The sequence below is a fragment of the Triticum aestivum genome, chromosome 7B (assembly GCF_018294505.1).
Source record: "Triticum aestivum cultivar Chinese Spring chromosome 7B, IWGSC CS RefSeq v2.1, whole genome shotgun sequence".
NCBI lineage: Eukaryota > Viridiplantae > Streptophyta > Magnoliopsida > Poales > Poaceae > Triticum > Triticum aestivum.
The window spans coordinates 175136767-175157658 of NC_057813.1; the positions used below are offsets into that span (position 1 = coordinate 175136767).

The 20892-nt window shown below is 46.8% G+C and overlaps 1 protein-coding gene across 1 annotated transcript; it reads right to left on the minus strand.

Annotated features, from left to right (window-relative positions):
* Nucleotides 1-14404: 14404 nt before the first annotated feature.
* On the minus strand, nt 14405-16432 carry LOC123162276 (probable methyltransferase At1g29790). Its single transcript, XM_044580076.1, has one exon. It carries the CDS (start codon nt 16234-16236, stop codon nt 14791-14793), a length of 1446 nt encoding a protein of 481 aa, XP_044436011.1. The 5' UTR covers nt 16237-16432; the 3' UTR covers nt 14405-14790.
* Between the last annotated feature and the right edge of the window lie 4460 nt (nt 16433-20892).

A 20892-nucleotide genomic window follows, 5' to 3' on the forward strand; every position in this document is an offset into this window, starting at 1 on the left:
TAGCTATATACACACGTACATAGAGGAACATCGATCGTTGCGCATGCACGCGTGAGAGATAAAGAATGCCCGGTATGATGGAGAGGGGGGGTGTGGGTGTGTGCCTTCATGGGAGACCCACCTGAAGAAAAAGATTGCATGCGTGCGATAGATAATGCCGACTCGTAGTGTGTGTGCATGCATGCATGAGAGAAAGTTATTGGTACAATTATAAAGAGAAGACTACTGTGTGGGTGTAAAAGAATAGGTGAGGTCATAATCAATGTAAAGTTGAATTCAAATATTTGAATAAGAGATCTCGATGTTTGAAACCCATGCATGCATGAATATAGCGGAGATACGCGCGGTGTGGTTTGGAAACGAGCATGTTGTAATGTATACACATTGAACAAGGTCAGACTGGTTTGAATTTGAGATACCGATGGCAGACATCATTTACCCACGTCGCATCCATGCATGGACACACTATTCTAATTGGAGATGATGGGCAGCTTTCGCATCACATATCTATATCTATACCCCCATATATATATATATATAATATTTTTTTTATATATTGTGTGCGGGTAACTTTAACTTTGAAAGATGGTCGTTGGATGAGGCGAATCCGATGGTCCAAAGATGGCAAATTTGAGCACTATTGGCCGTTGGATATCATCTAGATTCCACCAGATTTCGCCACATGTATAATCTAGAAAACTCCATGGTTGAACTTAAGAATAATGCACAAACATCAAAACACAAGCACTTCTTATTTGTTCTAGAATCTTCCATATCATAATTGCCCAAATGTTTTTCTACATGATTTTCCATTATTTGTTTTTACTTTATGTCTTACAACGCACAATTCCATGAATCTTAAAATAGATTAGCTTTCTTATAAAAACTAGATGATTTTGAATGAAATGAACTATAAGAATTAAACGAACATCTACATCATGCATATATGACTCAAAACTTGCATGCTATAATGTGGTATTTATTCATAATTTGGTTGCCAAATCTCATGCGTGCAATGCACGTGTACCTTACTCTAGTCTAAATGGTGTTTGTGTGTGTGTTGTGCGTGTTGAGGTGCAAATTGTCTTTTTTTTGGGGTACACGTTAAGCTTGTTCTTCCGAAATTTCAAGCCGCGCCTTGTTATGCCGAAAATTGAAGCTAGTGTCTCTGTCTATCGTGCTGCGAAACTCCCGCCTCTTCAACCCGCGCCTTGTTAGCCCGAAATATTTAAGATATATCTTTGTCTCGTTATGCTCCGACAACTCCCTCCATCTCAACCCGCGCCTTGCTATTCTGAAATAACAACACGCGTGAAAACTCCCACCTCCTGTGAAATCCCGACACGCGAAATGCCCGTGGTACCCCTGAACCGAAAGAACCGCCTCAAATCGGTGGGGGGGGTACTTTCATAACTTACCCCATATTTTGGACAAGCGCGTCTCTAAGCCATGGTTCCCCACTGCCATCCCATCCGCCCACCCATTCGTACACCGAGGCCGCAAAAACCCGCGACGAAACCCCACACCCTGCTCCGTTCGGCACCCAGCCGGAGCTTCTTCCCCGACGACATCGTCCACAGCAACACCTCAACGTCCCTCATCCACCGTACCGGATGAGGATCCGTCGTCGATCTCATTGTCCCGCCATTTCAGCCACCCCGTCCTCCACCTCCAAGGAGCTGCCCCGACGTTCCCCTCGTCTTTCGCGCCACCTCCATTCCCACACTGCCATCTTCACTTGCACCACCGGAAGAGCATCATCATCACCGTTTCCTCGGATGAAGCTGCGGCCTAATCAGCGCCACCAAAGAGGTTGTACACTAATCGCTGCATTTTCTTCTTGATTCGATCTCACGGTGCTGCCGGCGCTCGGTCCCAAGCCGACACGGCGTGGCTCCATCCACGGCGGCGTCGCCGGCCACTTCCTCCATGGCGCCACTCCCTCAGCGGCGACGTCCACATCAGTAGGAGTTGCTGCTGCTTTAGCTCTCGCTCGCGATGCTGCTCTACTCTTGCTCTCAATCCCCTGCCTGGTCTGCCCTTGCTATTGCTCTTGCTTGCGCTGCTGCTCTCGCTCTTGCTCTTGTTTGCGATGCTGCTCCGATTTGGCTACACTTCAATCGACTGAATCGACTTTTGGGTCAGTAGATTTCCAAGGGGTGGGCTCCCCGGGGTGAAGGAAGAACCAGTCACAGCGGGGACGGGGGCTTGCCGGAGAGGTACCCCACTATCTATCTTAGGGTTCAGAATGGGGGCGGTGGTCGCCGGCGGTGGCGGGGCGTTGGCGGGGCAGTGGCGTGGGGATCGCCGGAGAAAAAGCTCGGCACAAGGGGGGGCTAGAGGGATGGCCATGGTGGCGGCGGACCGGCGGTGGGGAGTGTTTTCGGGGTGGGCGGGGCGGCGCACCACCGGCCGCGGGCGGCGGGGGGCTACTGTTTGGCCAGTGGTGGCTGGCGGCTCACGGGGGGTGGAGGTTGAAGATGAACCGCAGGCCCTTGATTTCGTATCCAACGGCTGCAAAATCGACTGACCAGAGATGAAAAAGTCAGTCGACCGACGTGTAGCCTCACCTTGCTAGTGCGTTCAGTTTCGACAGCAAAATTCAGTTTCGACGGCAAAATTCAGTTTGGACAGTTAGGTTCAGTTTCGACAGTTAAGTTCAGTTTCGACAGTTAAGTTCAGAGACGAGCGGCTGATGTATTTTACATCTAGCACTTTGTGGTTATGTATTTTACGTCGTGTATTGGAGATGCTATTAGAATTCCACTCAGGTTAACGTTGTTCGTTGTCTCTCTTGTCCTACTTCAGCCTCGGCGTCGTACAACTCACCGGAGCTGCTCCAACGATGAAACCCTCCATCACAGCGGAGCAGTACCTCGGGCTCCATCTCCAGACGCCTAAGATCTTCTTCCCCACCTCCGACTGCAAAGTCAGCCGAAGCATCCTCACCGGCCAACCCAATCACGCTGAGATCGACATGGCTTCGCCAAATAGGTTGTACACTTGTTGCATCTATTTTTTACTCTACATGTTATATATATTGTCCACTGAGCACTTGTCGTAACGGGAAATACGATTATTTTATCCTACTATATGACAAGCAGTGAGGTACCAGGCAACTTAGCTATCCGTGATGGACTCTCTTGTATGCCATCATTATTTATCTCTGCGCGTTTGAGCTGTGCATTTGTCGATGGGCCTGGGAGTTGAGCTAGTATGGCAGTGGCCTGGGTCCAAAGTAATAGAAGTAGCACAAAAACATTTTTTAGTGTAGGATTTTCCTTGCTCAAGCCTGCCTACTAGAATCGCCAGTGCTTGAAAGGAAAAGTGAATGAAAAACATAGGAATTGGAAAGTTTCCTATGGTACTACTTTTCATGAATTTGGTGCAAAGGAATGGAGCAAAGGAAAACTGTAGGATTTGTTCCTTTAGTGTCTCCTCGAAAGAAAAACCATAGGAATTCTAATTTCCACTTCTCCTCCTTTTCATATTCCTATTCATCAAGCACAAGACTAAGAGATAGTAGCATAATAGCATTATAACCGTGCATTTTCTTGTGGTTTGACTTAATCTCACCATGCTTTTTTGCATCCTGTGATCTTCCAATTGTTGTGAATCAAACACCCAGATTGGCAGAAATCCTGTGTTTTTAAATTCTCTGTTTTGCACGTGCATTCCTATCCTATTCCTGTCTATTTCCTATCCCTGGATTGTTAGAATCCTCAAATTCAAACAAGACCTTACCCAATTACTTCTGTTACAGATATGTGTCAAAGAAAACCTTGTGTGGTTTGTCCTGCTCCTGCGGCGCTGTGTTCCACCCCAGCTCAACTGCTCCAACGACAGAAGGGTTCACCACAGCAGGGATCCACTCTCCAAACTGTCTTTCGCTGCCTCGGATCTTCTTCCCTGCCGCCGGCAGCCATGGCAACTGCATTACCATCATCAACTGAGCAGATGACCTTGAGGACTACACGGGTCCGCAAGAGAGGTCGCACTCTTCCATGTCTGCTTACGTTATGTGTCGCTTAATATGATGACATGCTACATTATCGTCATGTTCACCTATTAGACTCCGAGTCAGGTCCAAACTAATGCTGAAACTTGAGTTTTTAAATGGTTGTGGGGTACATATTGGGGCAGCAATCAGTACTACGTGTCTACTATCTGGTTAATCTCCGGTGTCTACTACGAGTTTTATGTTGGGTGCAAACAAACATTAAAGGAGCCATTATCTGTATTTTTTAACTAAAGCTATTATCTGCCTGCTATCATTGGTTTTGGGTCTATCCACAGTTTGCTACCATCACTCTGGATTTGTGCATGCACTCCTTACATAATCTCACTATGTTTTATTCCTATGCATGCCAGTTATTGTACACAATGGAACTGATCATGTAGAGCCAAAGAGACGAGCCTTGCATGGCAATAAAATTTCATGCAGACGTTGTTCCATGGTGGGCGCAAAGGCACTCCCCTCCACCCATTTTGGATCGTAATCAAGAGGAAGATAACTATTCTGAGGGGGATTCAGAAGGAGAAGACCACTCCTATTTACCCCATGAGGTCTTCGCTCTAACTTGGCATGCTGATGTTGGTAATATCATGCATATGGTGCCTTGCATTGCTTACTGTATACATTAAAGATGTCATCTGCTTAGTTTAGACATGCTTTGTGTCAATGCCATCTGTTTTGTTTCTTTATCGTATATGTGAATCATGCAATGCCATCTTGTCTAGCCAGGCATCATATATGTGAATTTTGCAATGCCACCCTAGTTAGCCAGTCATCTTATATGTGAATTATATCATGCCATCATTTTTTTATTATGTGTTAAATTTGTCAACAATTTTAGTACATTCAATTACTCTTCATGTGCATCAGCCATTTGGCACGGTCATGGAAAAATCTGGAGTGGAAACAAGGTCTTCAGAGCAGACAATGCTATCTGACAAAGCGCATGTCTTGCTGGTTACCGATAGCTCCTCAGAGGAGGATTCAGAGACAGATGACCAGTCATATTTCCCCCCTGAGGTGCATGCCCTAACTTGGCAGGGTTATGTTACTCATATCGTGCGTATAGTATCTTGCATTGCTATGTCATTTGCTTAGTTTAGACATGCTTTGTGTGAATGCCACCTGTTTAGTGTCTAATTACCATATATGTGAATTATGCAATGCCATCTTGTTGCAAGACATTATATATGTGAATTATGCAATGTTATCTTGTTGCAAGGCATTATGTATGTGAATTATGCAATGCCATGCTGTTTAGGCAAGCGTCATATATGTGAATTATATCATGCCGTCCTTTTTTGTATTTCTCATTGCTTTTGTCGACAATGTTTGTATATTCAACTGCTCTTCCTGTGCATCAGCCATTTGAATTGGTGATGGAGAAATCTGGAGTGAAAACAAGGTCTTCAGAGCAGACAATGCTACCCGCTGAAGCAGATATCTTGCTAGTTAGAGATAGCTCTTCAGAGGAGGATTCAGAGGCAGATGACCAGTCCTATTATCCCCCTGAGGTGTATGCTCAAACTTGGCAGGGTTATATTACTCATGTAATGCATATGTTGTATTGCAATGCTTATTTTTTACATCATATACACAATATTGAATGCCATCTCCTTAGTTGACACATCATATATGCAATTGCCCTCTGCTCACTTCCTTAGTATATAAATCATATATTTGAATTATGTCATGCCATGATGTTTACATAGACATCATGTATCTGAATTATGGCATGCCAACCCATTTTCTAAAGACATAATATAGTTATATCATCTCATCCTGTTTACATAGTCATCATATTTTAAATTATGTCATTCTATCCGTGAATTATATCATGCCATCATGTTTCCATCGACGGCATGTTTATGATTTATGGCATGCCGACCACTTTAATAGACACATCGTATAGTTATATCATGTCATCCTGTTTACATAGTCATCATATTTTGAAGTATGTCATTCTATCTTGTTTAGTTAGCCATCATACATGTGAAATTGTGTCATGCTATCCTGTTTAATTAGCCATCATATATGTGAAATTATGTCCTGCTATTCTGTTTGCTTAGATAACATAAATGTGAATTATTTCATGCCATGTTTTCTTCCCTACTATCCATTGCACCTGTCTATCTTACAATGTTTGTACATTCAATTACTTTTCTTGTTTATCAGCCATTTCAATTGGAGGGAGAGATGGCAGTATCTGTGGGAGTAAAAACACGGTCTTCAGAAAAGATCGTGCTACCTGTCGATGCAGATAGAACCACGGTTGTACTTGCCCAAGAATCAGCCCCACCACACATAACCCACACTCATGCAGATTGTACTCCTACCCAGTTGGACAGAGAACCAGCTACACCCCTTCTAACCCCAACCCTAGCAGATAGACACCCAGTTCCTGTTGACACAACACCGTCTCCAGCACAGAGCACCCAAACACGAGCAGTTAGTAAGGCAACTGCAGTGCCCAAATCATGAGGACCACCACTACGAACCCGAAGTCAACGCTTAAAGCAGAAGAAGAATTGTTCTCAGGTCAGGTTTCGTAGCTATGGTTCATACTACTTTGCTCTTGCATCACTTTATTTACTGATACCAACCAATTTCAAATTTGAAGGATGCAATTGAAACTCCAATGGCGCAACATGTATGTTTTAAACATGTTTCTTCAACGTGTTTGGCTGTTTGCTGTTGTAACTTGCTCTATGTTGATTTCAGTTTCAATTGAATAAACAGTTATGTTCTCATGCCATGCACATTACAAGTGTTGTTATTGTTGTGTAGTTTCCCACACTTATATTCTGTCTATGCTGCTTTGTCTTAAATAGATATGATTCGAACTGTATCTATCTTGATTTGGCAACATAAACTAGAATGATATAGACCATATAGTGACCATACTACATAGATATATGTTTGTTTCATGCTGTTATCCTGTCCACCTTACTACTGAACTGGTTTACCAAAATGAGTTTCATATACTACATTGTAAACCTGAGATGTGTTTGTTTGTTTCCCTTTTAGAACGTGGATAAAATATTGGAGAAGAGTACCCTGTTATGCAATGGTAAAGGAAGTAATGCAGATAAGGTTCAGGATAGTGAGACATCCCTGTTGGTCTCCAAGAAAGCTGATAAAAACTATATTGAGGACACTGAGACAACCCCAAAGTCCTGTCTTGATGTAGTGTTCGAGTTACTGGCTACCACTGCTGGCACCAGCTCTTCGAACTCGTTGCCTGAATCAGTTCGGCTTCTTGAGTCTCAACTTCAAGTTGAAAGACATCGATCAGATGTTATGCGACAGGAAGCCGAAGGACTGAGGAAGTCCCTGCAGAATTCAGATGCATACTTTCTGGTGCAACAGCAGGCACTGGAGGACTTAAGCGCCAAACAAGACAAAGTTAATAAGCTTGCTAAGCATCTTGCCAGCATTATGGGTACCCAGGATATTGTTTCTTGAGCTCTTCTGAAGTGGTTTCAGTTCTGGACCTGTTTTGCTGCGGCATTTATATGCTGCTGTGTTCCCTATATTTGCACTGGTGGCGAACTTTGATGCCCAGTGGATGTAATATGTGTAATAGCCTTGATAGCCTAGTGTAAGTTGCTTGCTTATTTATTTCCTTGTTGTCTTCTTTATTTGTTTGCTTGTAGTCAGTGCAGTTCTTTTTCTGCGGTTTGCTAGTGGCTGCAACAACCTATTTTTTAAAACTAGGCCACAATAACCATGGGCTAATATTTACTGTAGTGACACTGCACCTACGGGCCGTAGAAACAGTGAGCCTTCTACGGGCCGTATAAATAGTGGGCCTTCCATGGGCCGGAGAAACAATGGGCCTTCTACGGGCCGCAGAAACAATGGGCCTTCTACAGGCCGTATCATCAATGGGCCTTATAAGGGCAGTATGATCGATTGGCCAAACATGGGCCAATAACAGGCCGCATTATGGCCGTAAACGGGCTAGATTTGGAATCGTCCATTCATGGGCCGACCATATCGGGCCATCGTTAATAGGCCGTATTTCATGACGCTATGAAAACGGCCCAATGTGTTAACGGACCACAAATGGGCCGACTGTAACCACGGGCTGAATTTGGCCCATAAGCAGAAAATGACAGTAACGGGTCGTAAGTAAACGAATGCTGGAAATGAGCCCAAGAATAAATGGGCTCTGAGAAGGCCGAAAGATAACATGGGCTAGAAACGGACCAACGGAATAACGGGCCCTTAATGGGTATAAAGTGATACACTGTTCATTACGGGCCAGTTTCACCACGGGCCGTTAATGGGTGTAAAGTAATACACTGTTCATTACGGGCCAGTTTCACCACGGGCCGTTAATAGGCCAAGAGTTACATAGGGCCTCATATGGGCCGAAAGACGTCATGGGCCATACATGGGCCAGAAGTGAAAACGGGCTGGAATCATATTGGGTGGCCCAGATGACGCTACTGGGCCTAATTCGGATAGGGCGTAACGGGCCTTGGGTTAGCAAGCTGTATATGGGCTATATGCGAACACGTCGTTAACAGGCTTTACATGGGCCGGCCCGCCACCTTTTGACCAAGTCAAATGGGTCGGCCTTTTCACAGGAATGGGCCTCTGTTGGGCCGTGCCACGTGTCGACGTATCATAGGCGCCTTCTGTCCAATGAGTGGATGACATCTGTCCCAACGGTGAGCCGACACGTGTTTCCTCCAGCCAATGATGATTTTACACATGGAAAATCCCCATTGGTCGGGGCTGTTAACGGGTTATCGGATCCAAAACACGACCCGATAGCTTAACGGCGTTCCGTTACGGTGGATGCCATGTGTCGGTCACCCTTGACGAAAGCACTTCTGTGACACGCAATTTATCGTTGTGGAAGTGGACACTTCCGTGATGATAATTTTGGTAATGTCATGGAACACTTCTACGACAGCACAGGTATGACTATCTTGATTCTGTCATAAATTTGTCATGGATGTACATGCATGACAAAAAACGCGACCTACTGTGACAAACACGTATCATCACAGAAGTGTATTTTTTTTGTAGTGTGATTGCTACAGACTGTTCTGTTTTTGACAGATTCTGTTTTTCGTGTGTTGTTTGCTTATTTTGATGAATCTATGGCTAGTATCGGGGGGTATGAACCATAGAGAAGTTGGAATATAGTAGGTTTAAAACCAATATAAATAAAGAATGAGTTCATTACAGTACCTTAAAGTGGTGGTTTGTTTTATTTCGCTAACGGAGCTCATGAGATTTTTTGTTGAGTTTTGTGTTGTGAGGTTTTCAAGTTTTTGGGTAAAGATTTGATGGATTATGGAATAAGGAGTGGCAAGAGCCTAGGCTTGTGGATGCCCAAGGCACCCCAAGGTAAAATTCAAGGACAACCAAAAGCATAAGCTTGGGGATGCCCCGGAAGGCATCCCCTCTTTCGTCTTCGTCCATCGATAACTTTACTTAATGCTATATTTTTATTCACCACATGATATGTGTTTTGCTTGGAGCGTCTTGTATGATTTGAGTCTTTGCTTTTTTAGTTTATCACAATCATCCTTGCTGTACACACCTTTTGGATAGACACACATGAATCGGAATTTATTAGAATACTCTATGTGCTTCACTTATATCTTTTGAGCTAGACAATTTTGCTCTAGTGCTTCACTTATACCTTTTTAGAGCACAGTGGTGGTCTTATTTTGTAGAAATTATTGATCTCTCATGCTTCACATATATTATTTTGAGAGTCTTTTAGAACAGTATGGTAATTTGCTTTGGTTATAAAATTAGTCGTAATATAATGGGCATCTAGGTTGGGTTAAATAAAAACTTTCATATGGAGTGCATTAAAAACTATGATAAATTTGATACTTGGTAATTGTTTTGAGATATAAAGGTGGTATTGTTAGAGTCATGCTAGTTGGGTAATTATGAAATTGAGAAATACTTGTGTTAAAGTTGGCAAGTCCCATAGCATGCACGTATGGTGAACGTTGTGAGAAATTTTAAGCATGGGGTGTTCTTTGATTGCATTCCTTATGATTGGAGGTCGGGATCGCGTGATGGTTAGCTCGTACCAACCATTCCCCTAGGAGCATGTGTAGTAGTACTTTGCTTCGAGGGCTAATAAACTTTTGCAATAAGTATATGAGTTCTTTATGACTAATGTGAGTCCATGGATTATACGCATTCTTACCCTTCCGCAATTTGCTAGCCTCTACGGTACCGTGCATTGCCGTTTCTCACCTTGAGAGCTGGTGCAAACTTTGCTAGTGCATCCAAACCCCGCGATAAGATACGCTCCATCACACATAACTCCCTATATCTTCCTCAAAACAGCCACCATACCTACCTATTATGGCATTTTCATAGCCATTCCGAGATATATTTCCATGCAACTTTCCACCATTCCATTTATTATGACACGCTCTATCGCTTTCATATTGCCTTGCATGATCATGTAGTTGACATCGTATTTGTGGCAAAGCCACCATGCATAATTTTTCATACATGTCACTCTTGATTCATTGCATATCCCGGTACACCGCCGGAGGCTTTCACATCGAGTCATATTTTGGCCTAAGTATCGAGTTGTAATCATTGAGTTGTCAATGAATAGAAGTGTGATGATCATCATTAGTAGAGCATTGTCCCATATGAGGAAAGGATGATGGAAGCAATGATTCCCTCACAAGTTGGGATGAGTCTCCGGACTTTATGAAAAATAAAAGAGGCCAAAGAAGCAAAAATGAAAAAGAAGAGGCCAAAGAAGCCCAAATAAAAAAATTATAAAAAATGAGAGAAAAAGAGAGAAGGGATAATGTTACTATCCTTTTTCCACACTTGTGCTTCAAAATAGCACCATGATCTTCACGATAGAAGTTTCTTATTTTGTCACTTTCATATACTAGTGGATATTTTTCATTATAGAACTTGGCTTATATATTCCAATGATGGGCTTTCTCAAAATGCCCTAGGTCTTCGTGAGCAGGCAATTTGGATGCACACCCACTTTGTTTCCTTTTGACGAGCTTTCATATATTTATAGCTCTAGTACATCTGTTGCATGGCAATCCCTACTCCTCGTATTGACATCAATTGATGGGCATCTACCTAGCCCGTTGATTAGTCACGTCAATGTGAGACTTTCTTCTTTTTTGTTTTCTCACATAATCCCTATCATCATACTCTACTCCACCCATAGTGCTATGTCCATGGCTTACGCTCATGTATTGCGTGAGGGTTGAAAAGGTTGAAGTGCGTTAAAAAGTATGAACCAATTGCTTGGCTGAAGCGGGGTTGTGCATGATGAGAGCATTTTGTATGACAAAAATGAAGCATGGCCAAACTATATGATTTTGTAGGGATAAGCTTTCTTTGGCTATGCTATTTCGATAAGACATAAACTGCTTGGCTAGCATGCTTGAAGTATTACTATTTTTTGATCTAAACATTCGTGCCACAATAAAGAATTACATTAAAAATTATGTTAGGTAGCATTCCACATCAAAAATTCTGTTTTTATCATTTACCTACTGGAGGACGAGCAGGAATTAAGCTTGGGGGTGCTTGATATGTCTCCAACGTATCTATAATTTTTTATTGTTCCATGCTATTATATTATCTATTTTGGATGTTTAATGGGCTTTATGATACACTTTTATATTATTTTTGGGACTAACCAATTAATCGGAGGCCCAGTCCAAATTGTTGTTTTTTTTTGCCTATTTTAGTGTTTCACCGAAAAGGAATATCAAACGGAGTCCAAACGGAATGAAACTTCGAGAGAGTTATTTTTGGAACAAACTCAATCCAGGAGACTTGGAGTGAACGTCAAGAAAGAAACAAGGAGGCCACGAGGCAGGAGGGTGCACCCCCACCCTCGTTGGCCCCTCATGGCTCCCCTGACCGACTTCTTTCGCCTATATATACTAATATACCCTGAAAACATCCAAGAGCACCACGAAACCCTATTTCCACCGCCGCAACCTTCTGTACCCGTGAGATTCCATCTTGGGTCCTTTTCTGGTGCTCCGCCGGAGGGGGAATCGATCATGGAGGGCTTCTACATCAACACCATAGGCTCTCCGATGAAGTGTGAGTAGTTTATGTCAGACCTTTGGGTCCATAGTTATTAGCTAGATGGCTTATTCTCTCTCTTTGGATCTCAATACAAAGTTCTCCTCGATCTTCTTGGAGATCTATTCGATGTAATACTTTTTGCGGCGTGTTTGCCGAGATCCGATGAATTGTGGGTTTATGATCAAGATTATCTACGAACAATATTTGAATCTCCTCTAGATTCTTTTATGTATGATTTGTTATCTTTGCAAGTCTCTTCGAATTATCAGTTTGGTTTGGCCTACTAGATTGATCTTTCTTGCAATGGGAGAAGTGCTTAGCTTTGGGTTCAATCTTGTGGTGTCCTTTCCCAGTGACAGCATGGGCAGCAAGGCATGTATTGTATTGTTGCCATCGAGGATAAAAAGATGGGGTTTATATCATATTGCTTGAGTTTATCCCTCTACATCATGTCATCTTGCCTAGTGCGTTACTCTGTTCTTATGAACTTAATACTCTAGATGCATGCTGGATAGCGGTCTATGTGTGGAGTAATAGTAGTAGATGCAGAATCGTTTCGATCTACTTGTCGCGGACGTGATACCTATATACATGATCATGCCTAGATAATCACATAACTATGCACTTTTCTATCAATTGCTCGACAGTAATTTGTTTACCCACCGTAATACTTATGCTATCTTGAGTGAAGCCACTAGTGAAACCTATGGCCCCCGGGTCTATGTTCCATCATATAAGTTTCTGATCTATTTTATCTTGCAATCTTTACTTTTCAATCTATATCATAAAAATACGAAAAATATTTATCTTATTATCTCTATCAGATCTCACTTTTGCAAGTGGCCGTGAAGGGATTGACAACCCCTTTATTGCGTTGGTTGCAAGGTTCTTATTTGTTTGTGCAGGTACGAGGGATTTGAGTGTAGCCTCCTACTGGATTGATATCTTGGTTCTCAAAAACTGAGGGAAATACTTACGCTACTTTGCTGCATCACCCTTTCCTCTTCAAGGGAAAACCAACACATGCTCAAGAGGTAGCTGCGACATGGCGGGTAATCATAGCAGGGCGGACGGCTTTGAATGTTGGGCTGATAAAACGCCTCGGAAGTGGTACAACAGTGTCTATATGGGAGGATAAATGGACCCCAAATATGTTGACAAGGGCACCTGTTGCACGTCTTGGCGATGCACAAATCAGCTGGGTAGCAGATATTATTGATGATGAGAATTGGACTTGGAAGTCTGAAGTTATCAGACAATCCTTTATCCATCTAGATGCAGATACAATCCTCAATATCCCTTTCAGGACTGGAGGGGGAGATGATTTCTATGCTTGGGCGCCTGAGAGGTCCGGGATTTATCCTGTAAAATCAGCATATAGCTCTCTAATGATTCAGAACGAGCATAAAGCTCTAGAAGAAGGGACGACTACGGATACTTCAGAGATGGATAAACAGTTGTGGTCTCGGTTATGGAAACTCAAAGTGCTGCCCAAAGTTCGTGTCTTCTGGTGGCGTGTGATGCGAGGGATTCTTCCCATCGAAAGTACACTGAAATATCGGCATATATCCAGTGAGAGCAAGTGCAAAATCTGTTTGAGTCCTGAGGAGGATATGATGCATGCATTAGTGAACTGTACCCATGCGAGAAGGTTTTGGAATGAAGCTCCGCAGTGGCTGGATGTTAAGCGACCAGACCTGCACCCTCTTACTTGGGTTAAGGATGTCTTATGTGAATCTCTGTTTTCAGATTCTGACAGAGCAAAACTTGTGTCTATTATGTGGGCTATTTGGACTTCACGCAACAACATTACGCATGACAAAGGAGAGTTTGATCCCGTTCGGTCCATGAAGCAAATACAGGAAGCTCTAGCGATCCTAGAGTTACCTCAAGATCATGCTCGGAACTTGCCTGGTCATGGGTGGAGGCCGCCGGATGATGGTTGGATAAAAATCAACATTGATGGCAGCATTGCCATGGAGTCCCGCCGAGGAGGGGTGGGAGGGGTAGCACGTTCTCCGTCCGCTTTCAAGGCAGCATGGTGCAAGCCATACTACGGGATCACAGACCCCCTGCTGGCTGAAGCGCTGGCTCTTCGAGATGGCGTATTATTTGGAGAGCTTCGAGGTTATGATCAAGTCATCTTGGAGACAGATAGCCAAGAGATTGTTAGTCTCTGGCACTCGCGCCACGATTATTCAGTGGTGGCGTCGATTCTTGACAAGATTGGGGAGCACGCCAGTTCTTTTAAAAAATTTCTTATTCAACATGTGTTGAGATGAAAAACCCTACTACCATTCGACTGCTATTATCATTGGCAGTTACTCGTCACTGGTCTCTCCATCAGTTGGATGTTCAGAATGCCTTTCTTCATGGTGTGCTTGAGGAGGAAGTCTACACGCGGCAGCCACCAGGTTTTGTTGATCCTGATCATCCACATCACTTACCTCACTTGTGAAAGGATCGATATGGTAGGAAGATGATGTTTATTTCAGACTTCATCACTTCACTCAAATTTCTGCCCATAGGTGTAGCATTACTGGCGAGGGTCTTCCCCTCCTTTAAAAAAAGTGTAGCATTGCTGCCTTTTTATTCACCATCATGTTAGATTGAATCATAACTAGAAATTCAGCACGGGCAATAATCGAACAAAAAAAAGTACTCTATACACCAGCTGAACACAAGAAAGTCTTGGTGGATCATGACCTGGGCGGCTTCTCGAGGAGAGCAGAGAGATAGACCTCGTCCTTGGACTTGAAGGAGACGACCCAGCGGTGTTTCTTGTACCTGAACTGCAGGAACATGTACATGTAGTCGTCGAGGTCCCTTCGCGCGCAGGCGAACCTGTCGACCCAGAGCAGGCCGCCGGGGCGGAGCACGCGGTCCCAGTCGAAGAGCACGAAGTCCAGCAGCTGCAGGTCCACCCACCCCTCGAAGAACCCCGCCGTGTGCACCATGTCCATGGTGTTGTCGAAGAAGGGCAGCCGCTGGCTCATGGTGGCGTAGAGCGGCACCAGCCCCCGCAGCGCCACCGTCTCCGCGAACGGCGCGCCCAGGTTGAGCGCCGCCGACACGATGGTCACGCCGCGCTCCCGCATGCGCGCCGCGAAGCTGCCCGTGCCCACGCTCACGTCCAGCCCGATCCGCACCTCGCCGGGCTTCACCGCCAGCACCTCGTCGATGCGGAAGTCGGCCAGGGACGCGTTGCGGCTGGTGTCGTTGACCCACCGCCGCTTCTCCCGGTCCATGTCGAAGCACCCCACGCACCGGCTGTACCCGGGCCGCGGGTTCCTGGCGGACAGGCACCGGTAGCCGCGGCAGTGGTAGCGGCTCCACCGCACGTTGCCGTCGTCGGGGAGCCTCCACAGCGACTCGTTGATGGGCATCGGGCGCTGGAACAGCTTGGAGGCCCTGGCGAGGCAGCGGCGGCGCGGCAGCGGGTCGCAGCCGCCGAGCATGAGGCGCTGGCCCAGGTCCCAGTCGTCCGGGCAGTAGGAGCCGACGTCGTAGCTCATGTACTCGTCCAGCTCCCGCCGCATCAGCACGCAGGCGTGGCCGATGGTGCCGTACGTCCGGTTGGTGCCGTACACGTTGGGCCGGCCCTCGCGATTGCCTTTGGTGGTCACGTACTTGCGCGTCTCCTCCGCCATGAAGAAGTTGACGAGCGGGTCGACGACCGGGGCGTCGTCGTCGCCGCCGTCGGGGTCGGGGCGGGGGATGCGGATCAGCCGCAGGGAGATGTGCGCGCCGTAGAGCGGGTGGATGACCTCGTCCTCGAGGAACCGCCTGAACTCCAGCAAGGTCATGTTCTCCTGCTTGCTGTGCGCCTTGCCCTTCTTGGTCTTCTTGCCGATCTTGAGCGCCGTGGCCTCCAGCTTGTCCTGGAGCTCGGCGAGCTGGAGGAGCACGTCGTCGACGCGGTCCGCCAGCGCGCGGATGTCGAAGCCGGCGTACCCGTCGGCGCCGACGGTGTGGAGCCTGGCGCAGTTGGCGGAGTCGTCGAGCCCCGGGAGGAAGGAGTCGGTGGTGTAGAAGCGGTGGAGACTGGCCATGCTGATGCAGATCACGAACACGCCCATCACCAGCTGCATCACTACCATAAGCCGACTGAACCGGCACCGCGCCAGGCAGAAGAATGCCTCCATCAGCGGATCAATGGACGTCGACCGGCGCGGCAAGCAAAGAACGAAGCGGAGCACACGGTGCCAATGGTGTGGAAATTATCTTGAGCCCTCTTGGTTCTTGGAATTCACTCCACTGGTTTTTGGCCATGGATTGGCACTGCTTGATGCATGGGTCGCGAGCGAGTGCTTATCTTAGCGCGCACTCCACTCGCGAGGCTCGGATCTCCATGTCTAAGCATTTCTTTATCGGCTAACATGTCTGTGTATGCAATTTTGTAGAGAAAGCTACTGCTGGAACGCGAAGTAGAGTGTAATTTCAGGTGTTGACGAATGAAAAGAGACCTTGTTTGGCCCGGCTGTACTCAATTGCACGCATAAGCAATCGCACGGGCAATTTGCAATTTTCCATTTTTAGGGGCTGGCTCAGTGCGAGAGTCAATAAAACTCAGCTATTAGGGCATGTACTCCCTCCGTTTTTATTTATTCTGCATATTAGGTTTGACTAAAGTCAAACTTCATAAACTTTGATCAAATTTATAGAAAAAAATATAAATATTTTGGGTGCTGATAGGCGCCGGTCAGCCGGCCCAACTTTGGGTCGGTTGACCATCAACTGTCAGATTGGCATGTGTGTGATCGTTAGATTAAGTCAAAGCATCCCTTTTCAACCCCGGTCTTCTTCCCTCCCTCATCTCTACTGCATCGCGCGCCGTCCGCCTCGCCTCGCGCGACCGTCCACCCGTCTTGCAGTGCTCGAGTCCCCACCCCTACCGCAGCTCCGCCGCGAGCCATGGCGACACAACCAGCTAGCTGCCGCTCGCTGCACAGCCGCCAGGATTACGGCATGACCTCCTGTGGGTCCCAATCTCCCTTCCGTTGACGATTTGCAACTCTCTCACCGGCCCGTTCGAGCACATGACCACCATGGTTATAGCAGCCGTCCCTCGCTCATCGCCATAGGTATGCACCACCATTTCCAACACAAAAGAAGAACCCAGCAGAAAAATCTGGTCGTCGCTGGTGGCAACAAAAAATACGGTCGGTGGCAGCAAAACAAAACACCGGTTTCAGCAAAAAACACACAGATGCTCCCGCCGCCGTCGCCGTAGCAACAAAATTAAAGCTAGTTCCAGCAAAAAATCTCAGTAACAAAAACTACCATGGTCGGGTTGAAGCAAAAGAAAAAGGCAGTTCCAGCAGAAATTAACGCGGCTCCCGCAAAACAAACTACAGTAGTCGGCTTGAAGCAAAAAAGAACAGCCGGTTCCAGCAAAAAAAATAGTGCAATTCCAGCAAAAAAAATATGCCGGTTCCAGCACCTCCGATTGAAGTGGTCGTAGCTTTTTGCCTGGCCGGTTCCAGCACCTCCGAGTGTGGAATCAACTTTTTCACTGGCCAGTTGTAGCTTCTTCAACAATTGCGGGAAAAGAGAGGGTTAGGGGTGGGTGACAAAGGGGATGGAGTTCATTCATGGCTGCTGAAAAGAGGGGATGAGGGTAGATGACGAGAAGTGTGGAGCTCATCCATGGCTGCTGCAAAAAGAGGAGGAGATGGAGGTAGATGACGGTGGTGGCCTCACAGCATCCCGACAGTCACACACACCCGTCGTCTCCGTTATAGCTCTGGTGATCCCGTCTACAATAGCCATGGTGGAAAGTCAAAACTGTGGATGGAAGAGAAGACACGAGACGAGAGAAAAGGAGCTGCGTGGTGTGTGGGGGAAATGGAGGAATGCTACATCCACGTAAATTTTTACTGTACGTTTACGTGCTTGGCTGACTTGGCAAAATCTGATTGGAACAAGAGAGAGGGTGAGGCCCACCCCCCTGAAAATCAGGGGGGAGAGTGAGGGAGTCCTGGATTAAGGGGTCCTCGGACAGCCGGACTATGTAGCGTGGGCCGGACTGTTGGGCTGTGAAGATACAAGACCGAGACTCTCTTCCGTGTTCGGATGGGACTCTCCTTTGGTGTGGAAGGCAAGCTTGGCGCTCGAATATGAAGATTCCTTTCTCTGTAACCGACTTTGTACAACCCTAGTCCCCTCCGATGTCTATATAAACCGGAGCGCTTAGTTCGTAGAGGCCGGATCATAATCACACAGGCTAGACTTCTAGGGGTTTAGCCATTACGATCTCGTGGTAGATCAAGTCTTGTAATACTCATATTCATCAAGATCAATCAAGCAGGAAGTAGGGTATTACCTCCATAGAGAAGGCCCAAACCTAGGTAAACATCGTGTCCCCAGCCTCCTGTTACCATCGACCTTAGACGCACAGTTCGAGACCTCCTACCCGAGATCCGTCGGTTTTAACACCAACATTGGTGCTTTCATTGAGAGTTCCACTGCGTCGTCACCAAAAGGTTTGATGGCTCCATCAATCATCCACAACAATGCAGTCCAGGGGAGGTTTTCCTCCCCGGACAGGTCTTCGTATTCGGCGGCTTTGCACTGCGGGCCAACTCATTTGGCCATCTAGAGCAGATCGACAGCTACGCCCCTGGCCATCAGGTCAGATTTGAAAGCTCGAATTATGTTGCCGATATCCGCAGAGACTTGATCTTCGACGGATTCGAGCCCATGGCAGCCGCTCCCTGCCGCCACGATGAACATGACCTAAATCTGTCATCGGGCCATGCCCAGGAGATAGCGCCTGCAACTGCTCTGGCCCTAGGTCTGGAGCAGACTGCGTCGTCCGAGGACGGGAAGCTCAACCCCGCCACGGAAGCCGTAGACTCATCGGCGTTAGATCCGCACATAGATCCGACCTCGAGCGGGGCATGTGTTACCGAAACTTCGGATTCGTCTCCGGCCATAGGTTCCAAACCGCGTGCATTCGCGTCCATCGAACCTAATCAGGCACCGATCGTTGAGTTCAGCTCCGCGGACATCTTCCGGCACTCACCTTTAGGCGATTTGCTAAACTCATTAAAAGCCATCTCCCTATCAGGGAACTCTCAGCTGAACTATATCCGGTTTGGATTGGAACCTGAGGGCGGAGAATTTCGCTTTCCACCCACCACCCACTTCATAGCCACTGTCGAAGACTTAACCGACATGCTCGATTACGGCTCCGAAGACATCGACGGTATGGACGACAATGCCGGAGAGGAGCAGGCAGAAGAACCACCGCGTACAAGGCGCTGGACGTCCACCTCCTCATATGACGCATACATGGTGGATACACCCAAAGAGAACAACGACGACAATAAAAATGATCCAGTCGACGATAAGCCTCCTGAGAAACAGCCAAAGAACCGACGTCAGCAGCGCCGCTCTAGACCACACCATGGAAAAAAGAGCAACACCGGCACAGGAGAAAACACTCCGTACGATGTCGAAGACAACGAAAACCCCGTTGAGCCAACTCCCGAATGGGATGAACGGGAAGATGGGAGAGTCAGCCCTAACGAACAGGCCATTAACAAAGACTCGGAGGACAGTAATTATCTTCCACCCTCTAAGGATGAGGCGAGCCTCGGCGACGAAGACTTTATCATGCCTGAGGAGCCCATCAATCAGGAGCGCTTTGAGCGCCGGCTAATAGCCACTGCAAGGAGCCTGAAAAAGAAGCAGCAGCAGCTTAAAGCTGATCAAGATCTACTCAATGACTGATGGACTAATGTCCTGGCAGCCGAGGAATACGGTCTCGAGCGCCCAACCAAAAGTTACCCGAAGCACATGTTTTGCCCTAATTCATTGACGAGGCGCTGGAGCCCGTCCTACCAGCGCACAATGCGGCTGACCGACTACCACGTGGCCGGGATAAAGCGGCAAATCAAGTTGAACACCAGCCCGCACTACCTCGCCGTAAAAAAAGAGACACAACAAGTCGGGGATATACATATGACCTGTGGCATGACCTGGAAAATAGAGCAGGTCAGACCAGATCGATCTATGGATCGCGGGGGCGTGCCCCGATGCGCGACGATGGCTATCCAGCCTGACGTGACAAGCATAACCACGCCCGGGCCAAATACCGCAGACAAATTCCATTCGAGCTACGTCGCAACGCGGCCTGACATAGAGGCACCGCACACCCCCTTTGCTTCACTGATGAAGTAATGGAACACAAATTCCCAGAAGGGTTTAAACCCATGAATATTGAATCATATGATGGAACAACAGACCCCGCAGTATGGATTGAAGATTTCCTCCTCCATATCCACATGGCCCGCGGTGATGACCTCCACGCCATCAAATACCTCCCACTAAAATTAAAGGGGCCATCACGGCACTGGCTTAACAGCCTCCCTGAGAACTCCATTGGCAGCTGGGAAGACTTGGAAGGCACCTTCCACAATAACTTCCAAGGTACATATGTCCGGCCTCCGAACGCCGATGACCTCAGTCACATTATCCAGCAGCCCGGTGAGTCTGCCAGGAAGCTCTGGACTAGGTTTTTAATCAAAAAGAACCAAATTGTCGATTGTCCGGACGCCGAAGCCCTCGCGGCCTTTAAACATAGTGTTCGAGATGAGTGGCTCCCCCGCCACCTCGGTCAGGAAAAACCACGATCCATGGCTGCCCTTACCACTCTAATGACCTATTTTTGCGCGGGAGAGGACAGTTGGCTCGCTCGTAGAAGCAACAACACCGATAATCCGGATACCCCCGAAGTTCGAGATGGCAACGGCAAGCCACGACACAATAAACACAAGCGTCACAATAACAATGGA

Bases quoted from the DNA above. Each gene is read 5' to 3' on its own strand.
- LOC123162276 (XM_044580076.1), bottom strand. From the start codon at position 16,236: ATGGAGGCATTCTTCTGCCTGGCGCGGTGCCGGTTCAGTCGGCTTATG.